The following is a 17070-nucleotide window of genomic DNA, read 5'->3' on the forward strand; positions in this document are numbered from 1 at the left end:
TAATGTGAAAATTGTAGTTAACCCTCACATTCAGATGTAGGTGGTTAGAACTTCACTGTATGATTTTTGTATAACCTTTGTATGCTTAGATGAAGTATGTCTATGTGTCAGGATGACCTGGCGAAAAAATCCTTAGCTTTGCTTAACTATGTTTCACTATGTTATCTGCTAACTGTTAGGGTGTAGAAGGAAGAAACTTGCAAGATGACCAGTGCCGGGAATTGCTCTCTGCCCAGCAACAGGCAGCACTCCCAGAGTAGCATTTCTAATTTTGATATAAAATGTCAGAGAAAATGGCAACCTCGAGCAAGCCAGGATATTAGTTTACAGAGGCTGTTAAAATTATATGTCTAATGTCAAATGTTGGTGACACAATAATTTCATCCTAATTGTACTGACATATTCATAGGGTTAATTTTTGAGACAAAATATCATGAGCTAGTCATGATTTTGCAAATATTCCAACCAACAATGGCGATACAAGATCACAGGTGAAATTGGATGATGACTTGATGGTTCATTACTGTATTTGAAGCACATGTGTGACTGCATGTATTTGGAATGTCTCACTGTTATTCATCAGGTGACAGAGGCAGCTCTGCCATGTTGTAGCTCGGACAGAGGTGAAGAGGCAAGGTCACAGGTGACTGACTGATGATTTGGTGCTATAGATTAACTAGTATTTATTTTATCATGACAATTGTTAGGCTGCTGATGTAAATTGATTCATTAGTGTCTGTTTGACAAAGAATCTGAATTGACACATCTCACTTTTCATATGGCATGAATCAATGTGTTATTTTATCTGGTAGCAATATGTCCTAGTGCAGTCAGAGGGGAAGAGCCAGGGCCAAAGGTGAGGCACATCAAGCACATAATAATAATAATTTTAATCTGAGGATAAAACGCATGTACTGAGGCTGAAAGAAGCTTCAGTGCTCTCAGAAGACTAAAAAGATGGCTAAGGTTAACAATGACTCAAATGAGAAATGCTGCTGTATGTCCACCAGGAGAGACCGGACAGTATAGATGTAAAACAAATATGCCAGCAGTTTATCTCAGTTAACGAGAGGAGAAGGCATGTGTGTGGTCCCTTCACATAGTGGGCATTGAGTTGTGTGGGACACCAGTAGTCCATGTCTGTTGCTGTAACAGTAGTTGTTATGTAATGTTGTTAAGTCCTTAAAGTCATATTCTTTTATTGTCATGACTGTATTTGAAGCTATTTTTATGTTTGTATGATACCTGATTTATATGAAATATGGCTGAAGTAAACTAAACTCTAAAATACTTAGTCAGTCATTTGTTTAATAGTAATTTAACATTATATAATTCAAATGTAAAACTATGAATTGTAATTTTAAATGGTTTAAAAGCATGTAGAATAGCATATGTAGGCAAGTATATTTCTCCTTTTTTATCAAGAAGCAAAGACAAAAAGGGGAAAAAAAGAAACAGGGTGGTTGAATCATCCGTCCCCACCAATGTCAAAACCAAATCTACACCCTGGGGAAGGATTTAACTGTTCTGGATGGGACGACATCTACTCATCATACTCAGGTTGAGTGTGGTGTTTAAATGAGTTCGTACTAACGGGCCAAAAATGTGCCAAGCAAACATCCCCTACACATTTACTCTACACCAGCCTGAAAGTTACACAACATTCTAAACATGATGCGTGAATTTCGCAGCAGAAATTAAGATATGAGACTCAAACCAGGCAACATTTTTCCAATCTTCTATTCTATTTTTTGGCTGAATAATACACAGTAGTTCTCAAGACCAACAGTAAGAAAAATGAAGAATAATCACAAACAATGGAAACAAGTGAAATGTTTTTAATAAACTTTACAGATGTATTACATTGCTTGCATAAAAAGTAAAGCGAAACTGTTTCACATATCTAACTTAAAGACTATAGCATGATCCTCTTGGCAAACAAAGTAAATATATTTTTACTTTCACAGATCTAAGCAATTCTGTGGGATGTAATAAATACCGTTGTGATAACACTGTTGTGAACAAAACATGAATTAATAAGCACAAACACCAAAAGTATAAAATATAAGTATAAGAGTATAGAATTCATTATACAGCCTGTTGCACTGATGGGTTCATTGCATGCTGTCAGTATTAATGGCAGAGTAAGTGCTGAAATCTGAGCTCTGGGGTATCGTCTTCTTTGGTCTCTGTGACGACTGGCGGAATTCCAGTGCAGCATAACACAGTTCTTCATCCTAAAGATATATTTATTTAGAATTATCATCATCTATTGATTTAATATGCTAAAATGAATTCACTGCTAAACATTAATGAGGAACAGCAGAAAATAAATGCTAGCAGTACCGTAGTTTTCGGACCATAGGCACCATAAGGTGCACTGTCAATGAACGGTCTGTTTTCATACATAAGGCACACCGGATTATAAGGCACAGTAAGCGAAACAAAACAGTCAGATAAGTCAAACTTTACTCAACTCATTCTTCTTGCTTCCTCCACTTCCGTACTATTGATTCATTAATGTTGAATCCTCTCGCAGCTGCTCTATTCCAGTGTTGCTGGGAGTATATTAATGACTAACCGCGTATTGTGGATGGATTATTCCAGTTGTTCTCCTGAAGTTTGGTCAGTTTACAGCATCCCAACATGCGATTGCATTTGTCCCTCATCATCGGGAACCCTCATGTTAACTTTTATGGAGTGGAAAAAGTTAGCGTTCATCCTCCAGCTTCACTGTGTTTGTTAGGCTAACATAGCTGTGTCGCTAGCGATCACATAGCAGATCATTATATATCAGCTAGTCCAACTTCAGTAACCCTACAAATGTCACTGCTGTTTAGTTTTCTGTCTTCATTTATGTTGGAAGTGATAGCAGAGCAGTATGTTTTAAATTTTTCAGAAATCTCTCAGTCAGAACATGCAATATCATGTTTAGGTTGAAACTAGCGAGCTAACTTCCTGCTAACTTCTAACTCTGTTAAATTTAATAAATTCTGTTTTCATGGATGCCTGGATGTTAAACTTAATTGTTACACTTGGTAAAGCAGCAATGCTGATTATTTTATTAAAGTTGAAATAATTTAGACAGTTTTTAACTCTCAGTGATGCTGCAGTGTTCGTTTGACTTTGGGAACTGAAGCGGACGGAGTTTTGGACCCAGATTACTCCGAGTCCGCTAGGCTCCTGACTACGGTAGCTGTAATGCTCCGACAATCCAGAATTCATACATAAGGCGCACCGGATTATAAGGCGCACTGTCGATTTTTGAGAGAATTAGGATTTTAAGTGCGCCTTATAGTGCAGAAAATACAGTATTATAAATATTAAATATCAGTACATATAAAGGCTGATGAAAGTTCTTAATTACCTCATTCCATCTTTTCTGTACTCTTTTGCTGTATCTTTTCTCATCATCCTGAGGTGTCTTAGCTATAGAAATTAACATAGTGTTATTATAATTCAGTACACCAAAAGAAAACAACTATAACCAGATTAAAGGAAAAATCATAGTAAAATTATAATAGCAGAATTATAGAGAAAGTGAAAATATTTCAATTTTAGAGACAAAAACTTAATTTAATCATGATGGCAAAATGAGCACAGAAATAAAGAGATGAAGAATAATTTGGTAGACAAATTAAACGTTGAGGACTTACCTGTCTTCTGACAGTAATAAATCAAAAGAGAAGAGAGAAGTGATGAGATAACAGCAAAAGCTGGACACAAGGAATAAAGTAGCATCCAACAAGTTTCATGATGGTGCTCACTTGAAGCTGTAAAACAGCGGTTCTCACTTGAACCTGAAAAACAAAAGTTATCGAGGTTAGCTCATTGTGTAGACTGATGATAACATACAGTGGGGCAAAAAAGTATTTAGTCAGCCACCGATTGTGCAAGTTCCCCCACCTAAAATGATGACAGAGGTCAGTAATTTGCACCAGAGGTACACTTCAACTGTGAGAGACAGAATGTGAAAAAAAAATCCATGAATCCACATGGTAGGATTTGTAAAGAATTTATTCGTAAATCAGGGTGGAAAATAAGTATTTGGTCAATAACAAAAATACAACTCAATACTTTGTAACATAACCTTTGTTGGCAATAACAGAGGTCAAACGTTTACTATAGGTCTTTACCAGGTTTGCACACACAGTAGCTGGTATTTTGGCCCATTCCTCCATGCAGATCTTCTCGAGAGCAGTGATGTTTTGGGGCTGTCGCCGAGCAACACGGACTTTCAACTCCCGCCACAGATTTTCTATGGGGTTGAGGTTTGGAGACTGGCTAGGCCACTCCAGGACTTTCAAATGCTTCTTACGGAGCCACTCCTTTGTTGCCCGGGCGGTGTGTTTTGGATCATTGTCATGTTGGAAGACCCAGCCTCGTTTCATCTTCAAAGTTCTCACTGATGGAAGGAGGTTTTGGCTCAAAATCTCACGATACATGGCCCCATTCATTCTGTCCTTAACACGGATCAGTCGTCCTGTCCCCTTGGCAGAAAAACAGCCCCATAGCATGATGTTTCCACCCCCATGCTTCACAGTAGGTATGGTGTTCTTGGGATGCAACTCAGTATTCTTCTTCCTCCAAACACGACGAGTTGAGTTTATACCAAAAAGTTCTACTTTGGTTTCATCTGACCACATGACATTCTCCCAATCCTCTGCTGTATCATCCATGTGCTCTCTGGCAAACTTCAGACGGGCCTGGACATGCACTGGCTTCAGCAGCGGAACACGTCTGGCACTGCGGGATTTGATTCCCTGCCGTTGTAGTGTTTTACTGATGGTGACCTTTGTTACTTTGGTCCCAGCTCTCTGCAGGTCATTCACCAGGTCCCCCCGTGTGGTTCTGGGATCTTTGCTCACCGTTCTCATGATCATTTTGACCCCACGGGATGAGATCTTGCGTGGAGCCCCAGATCGAGGGAGATTATCAGTGGTCTTGTATGTCTTCCATTTTCTGATGACCGCTCCCACAGTTGATTTTTTCACACCAAGCTGCTTGCCTATTGTAGATTCACTCTTCCCAGTCTTTTACTCCTCTAAATATACCTCTCAATATTGTAGCCAAATAGTTCAGTCTTTTTCATGTCTGACTTTTATCCATTATGTATTTGGCTCGTCTGTGTGGGCAGCTGCATATGTCAGTCGAGCTTGAAGATGTCGATTTTGGAGCAGGGACTTCTTTACTGGTCAACACCCTCTCAGTCCATGGCAATGTAAAACTCAATTCACTGTGGGCAGTGATGCTGGCATTTGAGTAGTTTTCAGTTCATGGCATGTTTGAGCACTGAATTGTCCCTGAACATCTTAACCAGATTCCTCCTATTTCAGGGTTTGTCTGAGTCTTCTTCCTTGGCAAAATGGCAACATCCAAATAAGTTGCACTTATTTATAATTGTCTCAACTGATAATCTTGGACTCTACAGTCATTTAGAAAGGTCTCCAAGAGACCTTCCCAACTTATACAATTCTCTTTCTTAGGTCTTCACTTAGTTCCTTGGACTTTCCCATTGTTCTGAGTATTGGTCAATCCAAAGATTGCTAACAAATAAATTATTATGGTTATAATTATTGTACAAATTGATATGTTTGCAAAAAGAAACTACCAAATGTAGTCAGTTGTGATCACTAATGAGACATTAATATGCCTTGACTTTGTCTGGTTCAAAGACATTGTAGAACCTTCAGCACCTCCTTTTAATACATTACTTGTTACTTTACTTAAAAGTAATGCTATGCTTTGCATAATTACTTGCCAGGAAAAATTATTTGTTACACTACTCATATGTTACATTAAGTTAGTCATTACTCCATAAAATGACCTGAAACACATCGTTTGATAATAACCAGCTAATGTAGGCTACAGCCCCATGTACCAACACAAATCTCGATCTTAATGGGGACACAGGTACAATATTTCTTTCAGTTTTTAGATAGGAACACTAACCTGACAACACAAAGCAAAGATTAAAACCAGCTCAAAGAAACTTGAAAATGATCAACACAGTCATTCTACTTTAGAAACATGAACAGGTAGAAATGGTGACTATTAGCCTCAATGCTCATCACTGTTTTTTGTCCCTGTTGAAGATCAGTCAGTTTGTTCTCAGCTTTAAAATTTCTCTCAGTTCTTGTCTAGCTTTGTGTTAGCATGTTGTGTATGTAGATGCTTGCAAAGAGTTAATGTTGTGTTAGCAGTATAATGTGGTTGTTTCTGTCCTGGAAGCTGTTTCCGCTTGACCATCGTGCTTGTGTCCTTTTGTGCAATAAAAATGTAATTAATGTCCACTCCTCAAAAGCTGTATTGCTGTACTGCTCCACCAATTTTCTCCTCTCAGACATGAACTGAAATCACCTGATTTTAAAAATGTGCAAATTGTTTCTGTCTGCCGCACAGCAAATGAATGAACCTTTGTAATGCAAGTGACAACATAATTGTAACTGTAATGTGCTGCATTATTGAATTTGTACAGTAAAATGTTACTGGAAAATATAATGTGATTACAGTAATGTGTTATTTTTTAATGTGTCACAGCCACCACTATACATATTTGAACCTGTACATATAATTTTGACCCTGTGTGAATGAGTGAAAATCCAAACAAATGCAGGAACCCTCTGTGAATTTTTGCATCAGACCTCACCAAAATCTCAACTGCTTTCAGCTCAGATTAAGCAAAATGCTATTTAGGTTGTGGACAGTGAATCACAACACAAAATACAACTTTTAAATATAGGAGCAAGTGATATAAAATTTTTATGTTCGAAATAAACATATTAGCTCCTCTAAAAAATTGCAACCAAAGTTGCAAGAAAAACAGTTTTTAAGTAATCTCAAAATCTGAAGCTCAAGTTTATTTTTTATTCTATTGCTCTAATGCCAGCATTGAACATTACTATATATGATAGTTTCAATAGTAAAACTAATTGTCTATGAATTATCATAACAAAGTAGAAATTAGAGTACAAAAGATCATATAACCTTGCAAGATATGTGCTTTAAAACTTCAGACGAAGTTGTACAGTATAAATGTTCTCATTTTTACCTACATTCTGACACCAGGCTCATCTTTTAGCCACAAAGATGAGGGCTTTTTACAGATGTAGTTGATATTATAGAGGATAACCCAGAATGTGCTGTAACAGCATCTAGCTTGTTTTAAAGAAGTAAAATGAATAAATAAATAAATAAAATATTTAGTAACGGCCACGTCATTGACTTGATTTCAGTTTAGAATGCAGTTTGCTTACTGGCAAAAGCTTAAGACAGCTTTATTTAAGGCCAAGCAAAGCATTCTGAGGGACGGAAAGTGTTAAAACACCACAAAGAAAACATAAAAAATTTGCATTTCATTTACAACTCCGTTTGTCAAAAAATTAAAAAAAATTGCATCTTTCTTGTTTCATTTTAAATTTATTCTGGTGGCATGCAAATCATCATAATCATTCACCTACTATCTACTAAACAATCAAACTGTCCATTTTAAAATGCATCATAATGTAGGATCATATCTTCTTACTGTGGTTAGTTTTTCAAAGGGCTAAAAAACAGTGCACAGATAATGCAAGACTCACCAGAATCCTTATGAAGCAGGATCTTTGTTGTGATATTACTATATGTGCGCACATATCTTTGGATAATTTTTTCTTCATCCTTAACCTTGAGCTCTTCAGTTCCGCAGTAGTAAAGGCCTTCATCAGTCTCAGTGATGTTTGTGATCAGCAGGTCATAAGATTGAGAGAAATTGTTCTTTACCAGATGAAAATCAGGAAATGGATTCAGGAGATGGAAGAAAGTAGACTCATAATCTGAGTGTGGGGCACCATATCTCCGATCCAGCCTGGTTTTTAATACCAGGGAAGGCTGCTTCTCATGAGAACAATTCCTGTACCACACTATGTATACTCCAACTGATGATTTACAATCACAGTAGAGAGTGATGTTTTCTCCTGGTCTCACTCTCATCTCTATCACTGATTCATTTCTCAGATCTTGACTCGAAGATAAAGCTCCTGGAAGACACAAACAAACAAAAATTAAAGTATGTTCACATATGCACAATTTTTAAACATTCAGAATGAGAAAAATGTTTATTGTTAAAATGGGATATTGAAAAACATTTAGATGATTTACCTAAAAGAACAACCAGAAATGCATGCACCCCGTCCATGTCTAATGACGATAACCTGGAGTTAGAAGACAACAACACTTCCTATTAACAGATGTCATGACCTATGCACATTTTTCCATTAAAGGAAATGTAAGTTGTGATTGGCCTGCTGAATGGAACATTTCTTTGTGGTTGTTTTCTATAGGTGCAACACCAAGTGATGTTATGATGGTAACCAGAAAGGTCATTTTCCAAAAATGAACAAAAAAAGAAAGAAAAGAAGGAAAAACAACAAAAAACACACACACTGTAAAAAAAAAAAAATCAATAATCAATTACACTTTATTGAAAGCTTTTATTAAAATCAATTTATACATGCATTTTAAATATGTATACATACCTAGACCTTCTAGTCATGCACAATTATTGTTTAACCACGTTTTATATCACTGGAATCTGAAGAAGTTGCCCTCTGTTGGGTTATAAATAAAGAAAATATGTCCACATTAACAACGATGGAGGACACAAACAGAATCAAAAATTAATATTAAAATTTCTTGATTTAAGATCCTCCTCTAAACAGACCATCTATCGTTATGTTATTGGTTCCCTTTAGGTGGTGATCTCAGTGTTAAAATTTGGCAGCAATAATGAGCAGCGCATAATTGATATTATCTATGCAAGATACCAGGGGACCATGGGCAGTGTAAATAACTTGGGTGGAGCCCGAATAAAAAAAAACCCTTCAAAACACTGCAGTATGAAAAGTAATGCTGAGGTTTCTTGATGATGCTGTAGTTCACTTGGTGTTGATTATATTGTTTTTTTTATATAATACCACACTGGATGATCAGTCCTCTGTCATTCTGCAGCATGAGACAGAGCCTGTATGGTGACCAACCTTGACTTTAAGGACACAAGGAAAATGATTACAATTTGTTTCAAATATCATTTCTTGGAAAAACAAAAGAGGTAATCTTGAAAGTGCTGTCACAAATAACACTTCCTAATATTATTATTTTCTGAATTGTGCTGATTCTCCCTCTCTCTCTCTCTCGCTATATATATATATATATATATATATATATATATATATATATATATATATATATATATATATATGTTTTTTTTTCTGAAAATACATTCTAAACTACTGACAATAAAACAAATCACATTCTGCACTTAATACTGGTTCAACAGCCTGAAGGTTTGTGCATGCTTGTGAGGGACTGTTTATCATTGTGGGTTTCCTGTGACTTTCACAGAACAGGGGGTTGTTAACGTTGGGTTTACTGTCAACTTATATTGTTGTAACTTCTTGTAGACTACATAGCTAGGTTGAAAGTGAAAGTGCTTTCACAAAAATACATTCTAATCTTATTAGTTTCTGAATTTCCTTGAAGAAAAATGAATAAAACCACTGTCATTAGTATTAACATGAGTTACATTTCTACTAAATCTGTTTATCCTTTAAGTAAAGTTTTGTAATTAAATGAGTTAATCAGATTAACCTGTAGATAAAGCACATCTGTACACAGCAACAGGAAGAGGAAGTCATCCAATATCAGTCATCCCATAGCAAGTCATCTACTAGTTTCTTCAAAACTGGTGGTTGCCAGATCAGAATGGTCTCTAAACCTGTGAGACTGGGACCTTGTTGACTTGATCCTACATTGTCGCCATGTTCCTCAAACTTGGGTCCTCTATCAAGTTTGAGGGTTCTGCACAGTATTTTAACTATTCTTAGAACCTCTTCTGGACGGAGACCTTTGATGTTGTGTCTGCAATGTACTGGAATCTTACAGTTTGGGTTTACTGGTTTTATTGCCCCTAATACCACTGCAACTACTATGTGAAATACAGTGTTCCACATTTGATTCAGTTGTTCCTTGTGCCCCGGTACATTACAGTTTTCTTATATGCCTTCTTCCTGATTCTGCTGTTTAATAGGACTGCCACATCTTTCACAACCTAGTGGTGTTTTGTCACCACTAGGGTTTGACAGGTTGTGCTCTCTTGTCCTCAGCCGTTGGTGCCTTAGGAAACCAACGGCAGTTACTGAGCTATATAAACAAATCAATATGCTACACAGATGTTCATGTACACTATCTCGTTGTAGAGTCTTTACAATATATAGCACCTTGAGTTGATTGGTGTTGGGATTTGATGCAATATAAATTGAACTGAATTGTTGTGCTCAGGAGTTAAAGTGTGCAGATTTGACAGATGGGGTAACTCTAAGATTGGATGTTGTGTGGACAAAAAAAACCCAAAAACATTTTGTTGCTCTGAAATTCACTACCCTTTGTGGATTTAACCAATAGTTGCAGAAGCAGGTATTACATGGGCTATCATCACTGTTTTTTAACCCCAGAGAATGTAAAGGCAATATAAAATATTAAATTGACTGAGTGAATCTAAATCTAGTCAATTTAAATTAATGTTTACTAGCCTTGATGATTCTCGTTGGTCTATAGGATATACATGTATTCGTCGCTATCCTGTATGTATACTATTCTGCTCCTGGCAGCTACGCCCCTTTTATTTGGATCAGCTTTCCTCCCTTTAACTTTATTCATCCACATTTATTGCCAATATGAGTAACCAACAAACAAAAATCTAGACAATTATATCAAAATTAATTGCTTGTTTTTGCCATTGAAACTAACTTTTGTGATCAAATCACACACTGAGCTGCTGTGTCGCAAATTTTTTTTTCTCATTTGCCTGAACAGTGTGTTTATCCATGTGGACATTTGCATATCCAGTGTCCATTACAAATAGAATAGAATAGAAAAATCTCAAATCTTGTTTCCAGGTAATGAACTTCACCAAGATTTCCCACATTGTCCAGTTTACTTCTCACAAATATTCATGTGTAGTTATTTTGGTAAACTAAAATCCATATTCACTTGTCAATTTGGAAATACGCTAGCTGGAGGACTCAAATCAGTTTAAACTAAGTAAAATGACATGCATACAATCTGTACTGGAAGCTAATGAGCTTCAGGATGATGTTTTTCAATAATACCCTCATCTCCCTTTATGTGAGAAAACTTTAGCAAATTTAAGGATTTTCTGTTGTACCAATCACCATTGCTAAGTTACTGTACATGTATGTTGATGAGAAAAATACTTTTGAAATAGTTATATTACTCTATTAGAAATGAGGAGAATAACTATTTTAATTGAGTCAAAACTCAAATTTTTAGATGCTGCTGTATTTGTTTATGTGATTTTTTCATGTGGCTGTTTTCTGTTCTAAATCAAATCAAATCAAATCACTTTCATTGTCACGTCACATGAGCAGGTACACTGGTACAGTACATGCGAGTGAAATTCTTGTGTGCGAGCTTCACAAGCAACAGAGGTGTGCAAAAATACAATAACATAAAACAAGCAAAATATAAGAATGGCTAAATCTTAGAGTAATAAATATATGTACAATATAAGAGTGCATGCATTACTGGATGTGTATACTAAATATGTTTTTCTACGTGTGTGTGTGTGTGTATATACATATTTTACAAATTAAATAGAGTAAACAATAAAATAAAATATATAAAATATACAGAGGTTGGTAGTTGAACATGTGCAAAATAAGTGGCATTTATATACAGTGTGGAGTGCATAATGTTGAAGTTCCAGTAGTGAAGGTGAGGTGTCTATGAAGTGTTCAGCAGTCTGATGACCTGGTGGAAAAAGCTGTCTCTCAGTCTGCTGGTAAGGGACTGGATGCTGCAGAACCTCCTTCCTGATGGAAGTAGTCTGAACAGTTTATGGCTGGGGTGACTGGAGTCCTTGATGATCCTCCCCACTTTCCTCAGGCACCGCTTCCTGTTGATGTCCTGGAGGGAGGGAAGCTCACCTCCAATTATCCGTTCAGAGCACCGCACTACTCTCTGGAGAGCTTTGTGGTTGTAAGCGGTGCTGTTGCCATACCAGGTGGTGATGCATCCAGTGAGGATGCTCTCAATGGCACAGCGATAGAAGGTCCTGAGGATGCGGGGGTTCATGCCAAATCTTTTCAGTCTCCTGAGAAAGAAGAGGCGCTGCTGCGCCTTCTTCACTGTTTTGTTTGTGTGTACTGACCACGTAAGATCCTCAGCCAGATGTACACCAAGGAACCGGAAACTGCTCACTCAGCGCCGTTGATGGTGATGGGGGTGTGTACTTCTCTGCACCTCCGGAAGTTCACTATCAACTCCTTTGTCTTTGCGACGTTGAGGGTGAGATGGTTGTCTTGACACCAGTGGGTCAGGGCGCTGACCTCCTCCCTGTAAGCCGTCTCATCACCGTTGGTGATAAGACCCACCACTGTAGTGTCGTCCGCAAACAATGATGTTGGAGTTGTTAGTGGCCGTACAGTCATAGGTGTAGAGTGAGTACAGGAGAGGGCTCAGTACACACCCCTGTGGAGCACCAGTGTTCAGTGTGATGGGGGATGAGGTGATGCTGCCCAGTCTGACCACTTGGCGTCTGTCAGACAGGAAGCTCAGGATCCAGCTGCAGAGGGAGCTGCTCAATCCTAGATCCTGCAGTTTCCTGTCCAGCTTCGAGGGAACGATGGTATTGAATGCTGAGCTGTAATCTACAAACAGCATTCTCACATACGTGTCTCTCTTCTCCAGGTGTGACAGGGCAGTATGTAGTGTCAGGGCTATGGCATTATCAGTGGACCTGTTGTCGCAGTATGCGAATTGTAGAGGGTCCAGTGAGTTGGGTAGTGAAGAGCAAACGAATTCCCTGACCAGCTTCTCGAAGCATTTGCTCACGATGGGGGTCAGGGCTACAGGTCGCCAGTCGTTCAGTGATGAGATGGTGGAGGATTTGGGCCATTTTGAAGCAGGCTGGGACTACAGACAGAGAGAGGGAAAGGTTGAAGATGTGTGTAAACACTCCAGCCAGCTGAGCCGCGCATGACTTGAGGATGCGGCTGGGAATCCCGTCCGGACCAGTAGCTTTGCGTGCGTTCACCTTCCTGAAACACTTCCGCACATCCTCCTCAGACACAGTGTGCGCGCTGACGTCATCCGCGGTGCGCACACAGAGAGGCTGTGGTCTGCAGTGTGCAGGAATTAACCTTCCTAAGCTATGATGTTTGTTCTCAGGTTTGACAATAATTCCCAGAAAAATATTGTATAGCGCTGGTTTGTACTACAGTGATTGCTTTATATTATCTTTTTGTCCAATACCACAAACAAAACATTTTGATTGTGAGCTGAATGAGAAATATCACCTGAGAATTACACCGCAAAAAGTTGTTTTTTCAACCCATTAAGTTACCCTACAGGGTTTGGCCGCAAGAGCATTTATAACGCTGACTTAGAGGATAAATAGACATTATATGACAGTTGAGGCAAGTTCATAAACATTGAGGTAAAAATAAATGATGCTGAATTAGATAACTGATATAAATATATCTAATATAACTAATATAACCCAACAGCCAAACAAGCCAAACACAGATTTGCGCGTTAATGCGGCTATGGCGTTAGCGAGATTAACCCTGACATCACTAATATATATGTATATATTATATATATATATATATGTGTGTGTGTGTGTGTGTGTAATAAAACACACTTATTAACTATAAAGAACAACAACAACAAAAAGCTAGTAATTTTAACAATTTTTTTTTCATGTTGTCAAATCGTATATATTAGTTTTGTTCATGTCAGAGCAATTGTTAATATCTGTAAGTTAAAGATGGTAGGTTTTTATTTCCACTGTATAACAATAACCAGACATAAATATTTCTTTCTCATTTCTGTGGGAGGAAAAAACATAATTATTATTATTACATGGTGCAAGTGTTGATAGCAGAGATGCTGAAATCAGAAATCTGGGCTGTCCTCTTCTTCTTTGGTCTCTGTGATGCCTGACGGATTTCCAAAGGAGCATAATACACTTCGTCATCCTAAAATGTCATAATAATTTAGATGTATCATGATATACTTGTGTAATATGATAAATGTATTTTACTGTTCAATATCTTGATCATCATGACTACAGAAAATAAGTAGTAGCTGTAGTATACATATATCATATCACTGATGTGAAGACTGATGAAAGCCATTAATTACCTGATTTCTTGTAGTCTGGTCTCTTCTCTCATACTGTTTTTCATCAACTTGAGGTTCCTTAGCTACAGAAATGAACAACATGTAATTAAAATGAATATAAAATAAATATTAAAATATATCACAATATTAATTATGGTAATACATTAAAAGATACATTCATTTTAATCAGCCACTTTTCCCCCAGTTTTTTTTTCTTCCAAAAACTCAATTTAATAGTGATGGTCAAATGACCAGAGGAATAAAGTGATAAAAAGTAACTGGCTGGACAAAATGAAACATTGAGGAGTTACCTGTCTTCTGACAGTAATACATCAAAAGGGAGGAGAGGAGAGATGAGAGGATAGCAAAAGCTTAACAGAGAGAATAGAAGAGCATCCAGCAAAGAGCACAGTCGGGCTGAGTCTCACGGTGATGAGGTTCACTGGAATCTGAATGAAAAAAAACCAACACACCAGATATCTAGAAATTGTGAAAATTTAGACACTGTGACATTACAGACGAACATGATTGATGTGCTCAGTTTCATCTTTAATTCTAGGGATGGAAGTACCCTCAGAAGGTCTGCTAGATGATGTTAATGCAGCACTACGGGCAATACCTACAACCACAATTACCGACACTAACAAGCTGATCTACAATACGGCAGCAGTGATCAGTGAGATGCTTGGTTACAAGTTGAACAGCCACAAGGGGCAGTACCCTCCATGGAGAAGGAGGCTAGAGGGCAAGATCAAAGTAGCACGGAGGGAGGTTAGCCAACTAACAGAGTTGCAGAAAGGTGCGACAAATAAGGTGCCTAAGAAATACAGCAAGCTGTCTATACCTGAGGCCTTGGAAACTGCCAAGCAAAGACTCACAGCCTTGGCCAGCCGCTTGAGGAGGTACACCAGAGAGATAGAAGGCAGGAGAATAAACCAGCTGTTCTCCACAGAACCAGCAAAGGTGTACTCTCAGTGGCAAGGGAACAATAATAAGAGAACAGCACCACCAAGGCTGGAGACGGAGCAATACTGGAAGAGCATATGGGAGAAGGATGCAACCCATAACGGCAATGCTCAGTGGCTAGTGGATCTGAGGGCAGACCACAGCGACCTCCCTGAACAGGGTCCAGTAACCATCACAGTGGCAGATATCCAAGAAAGGGTCTCCAGTATGAAGAGTTGGACAGCACCAGGGCCCGACATGGTTCACGCCTACTGGCTGAAGAAGCTAACTGCACTCCACGAGCGTCTGGCAGCACAAATGAACCAGCTGCTAGTTAACGAGAGACACCCGGAATGGCTAACTGAAGGCCGGACGGTCCTGATCCCCAAGGACCCCAAGAAGGGACCGGTCCCCTCCAACTACCGACCAATAACCTGCCTCAGTACTACATGGAAGCTCCTGTCAGGCATCATATCGGCTAAGATGAACAGGCACATGGGTCAATACATGAGCGGGACACAGAAAGGAATTGGCAAGAATACCAGAGGCGCAAAACACCAGCTACTGGTAGACAGAACAATCAGCCGAGACTGCAAGACCAGACTGACCAACCTGTGCACTGCCTGGATTGATTACAAGAAGGCCTATGACTCAATGCCCCACAGCTGGATACTGGAATGCCTAGAATTGTACAAGATCAATGGGACCCTAAGAGCCTTCATCAGGAACTCAATGGGGATGTGGCGTACAACACTAGAGGCCAACTCCAAGCCCATAGCACAAGTTACCATCAAGTGCGGGATCTACCAAGGAGATGCTCTGTCCCCACTGCTGTTCTGCATAGGCCTGAACCCCCTCAGTGAGATCATTAACAAGGCTGGCTACGGATACCGACTACGGAACGGAGCAGTTGTCAGCCACCTCCTGTACATGGATGACATCAAGCTGTATGCCAAGAGTGAACGAGACATCGATTCACTGATCCACACTACCAGGCTATACAGCAATGACATTGGAATGTTGTTCGGACTGGAGAAGTGTAGTCGGATGGTAACAAAGAGAGGGAAGGTAGTCAGAACTGAGGGGATTGAACTACCAGAAGGCAACATTGCAGACATAGAGGACAGTTACAAGTACCTGGGGATCCCGCAGGCAAATGGGAACCATGAAGAGGCCGCTAGAAAGGCTGCAACCACCAAGTACCTGCAGAGGGTCAGGCAAGTCCTGTGGAGTCAGCTGAATGGTAAGAACAAGATCCGGGCCATCAACACATACGCCCTGCCCGTGATCAGGTACCCTGCTGGGGTAATAGGCTGGCCAAAGGAGGAGATAGAAGCCACTGACATAAAGACAAGAAAGCTCCTGACCATGCATGGAGGGTTTCACCCCAAGTCCAGCACCCTGAGGCTGTACGCTAAGCGGAAGGAAGGGGGCCGGGGACTGGTGAGTGTCAGCACCACAGTCCAGGATGAGACAAGGAACATCCAAGAATACATTGGGAAGATGGCCCCAACTGACCGAGTGCTCAGTGAATACCTCAGGCAGCAGAAACCCAAGAAAGAGGAGGGAGACGAGGAACCATCATGGAAGGACAGGCCCCTGCACGGTATGTACCACCGGCAGATAGAGGAGGTGGCTGATATCCAGAAATCCTACCAGTGGCTGGACAAAGCTGGACTGAAAGACAGCACAGAGGCACTAATCATGGCAGCACAAGAACAAGCTCTGAGTACAAGATCCATAGAGGCTGGGGTCTATCACACCAGGCAAGACCCCAGGTGCAGGCTGTGTAAAGATGCCCCAGAGACAATCCAGCACATAACAGCAGGGTGCAAGATGCTAGCAGGCAAGGCATACATGGAACGCCATAACCAAGTGGCCGGCATAGTGTACAGGAACATCTGTGCCGAGTATAACCTAGAAGTCCCGAGGTCAAAATGG

General features: G+C 39.4%; 1 protein-coding gene across 1 annotated transcript; it reads right to left on the minus strand.

Annotated features, from left to right (window-relative positions):
* Positions 1-1934: 1934 nt before the first annotated feature.
* LOC113023281 (uncharacterized) lies at positions 1935-8547 on the minus strand. Its single transcript, XM_026169307.1, has 6 exons — positions 8517-8547; positions 8140-8192; positions 7581-8018; positions 3657-3800; positions 3368-3429; positions 1935-2237 (listed from the first exon to the last, which is right to left on the minus strand). The coding sequence occupies exons 1-6, from the start codon at positions 8531-8533 to the stop codon at positions 2115-2117; spliced, it is 837 nt and encodes a 278-aa protein (XP_026025092.1). The 5' UTR covers positions 8534-8547; the 3' UTR covers positions 1935-2114.
* Between the last annotated feature and the right edge of the window lie 8523 nt (positions 8548-17070).

The sequence above is a fragment of the Astatotilapia calliptera genome, chromosome 6 (genome assembly GCF_900246225.1).
Source record: "Astatotilapia calliptera chromosome 6, fAstCal1.2, whole genome shotgun sequence".
NCBI classification, from domain to species: domain Eukaryota; kingdom Metazoa; phylum Chordata; class Actinopteri; order Cichliformes; family Cichlidae; genus Astatotilapia; species Astatotilapia calliptera.

What these genes read in the sequence shown, in the direction of transcription:
- LOC113023281 (XM_026169307.1), bottom strand. An exon ending in ATTTCTGGTTGTTCTTTTAG is followed by an intron (nt 8,019 to 8,139) that starts GTAAATCATCTA and finishes TGTGTCTTCCAG; the next exon opens with GAGCTTTATCTTCGAGTCAA. An exon ending in CCTGCTTCATAAGGATTCTG is followed by an intron (nt 3,801 to 7,580) that starts GTGAGTCTTGCA and finishes TTTGTTTTTCAG; the next exon opens with GTTCAAGTGAGAACCGCTGT.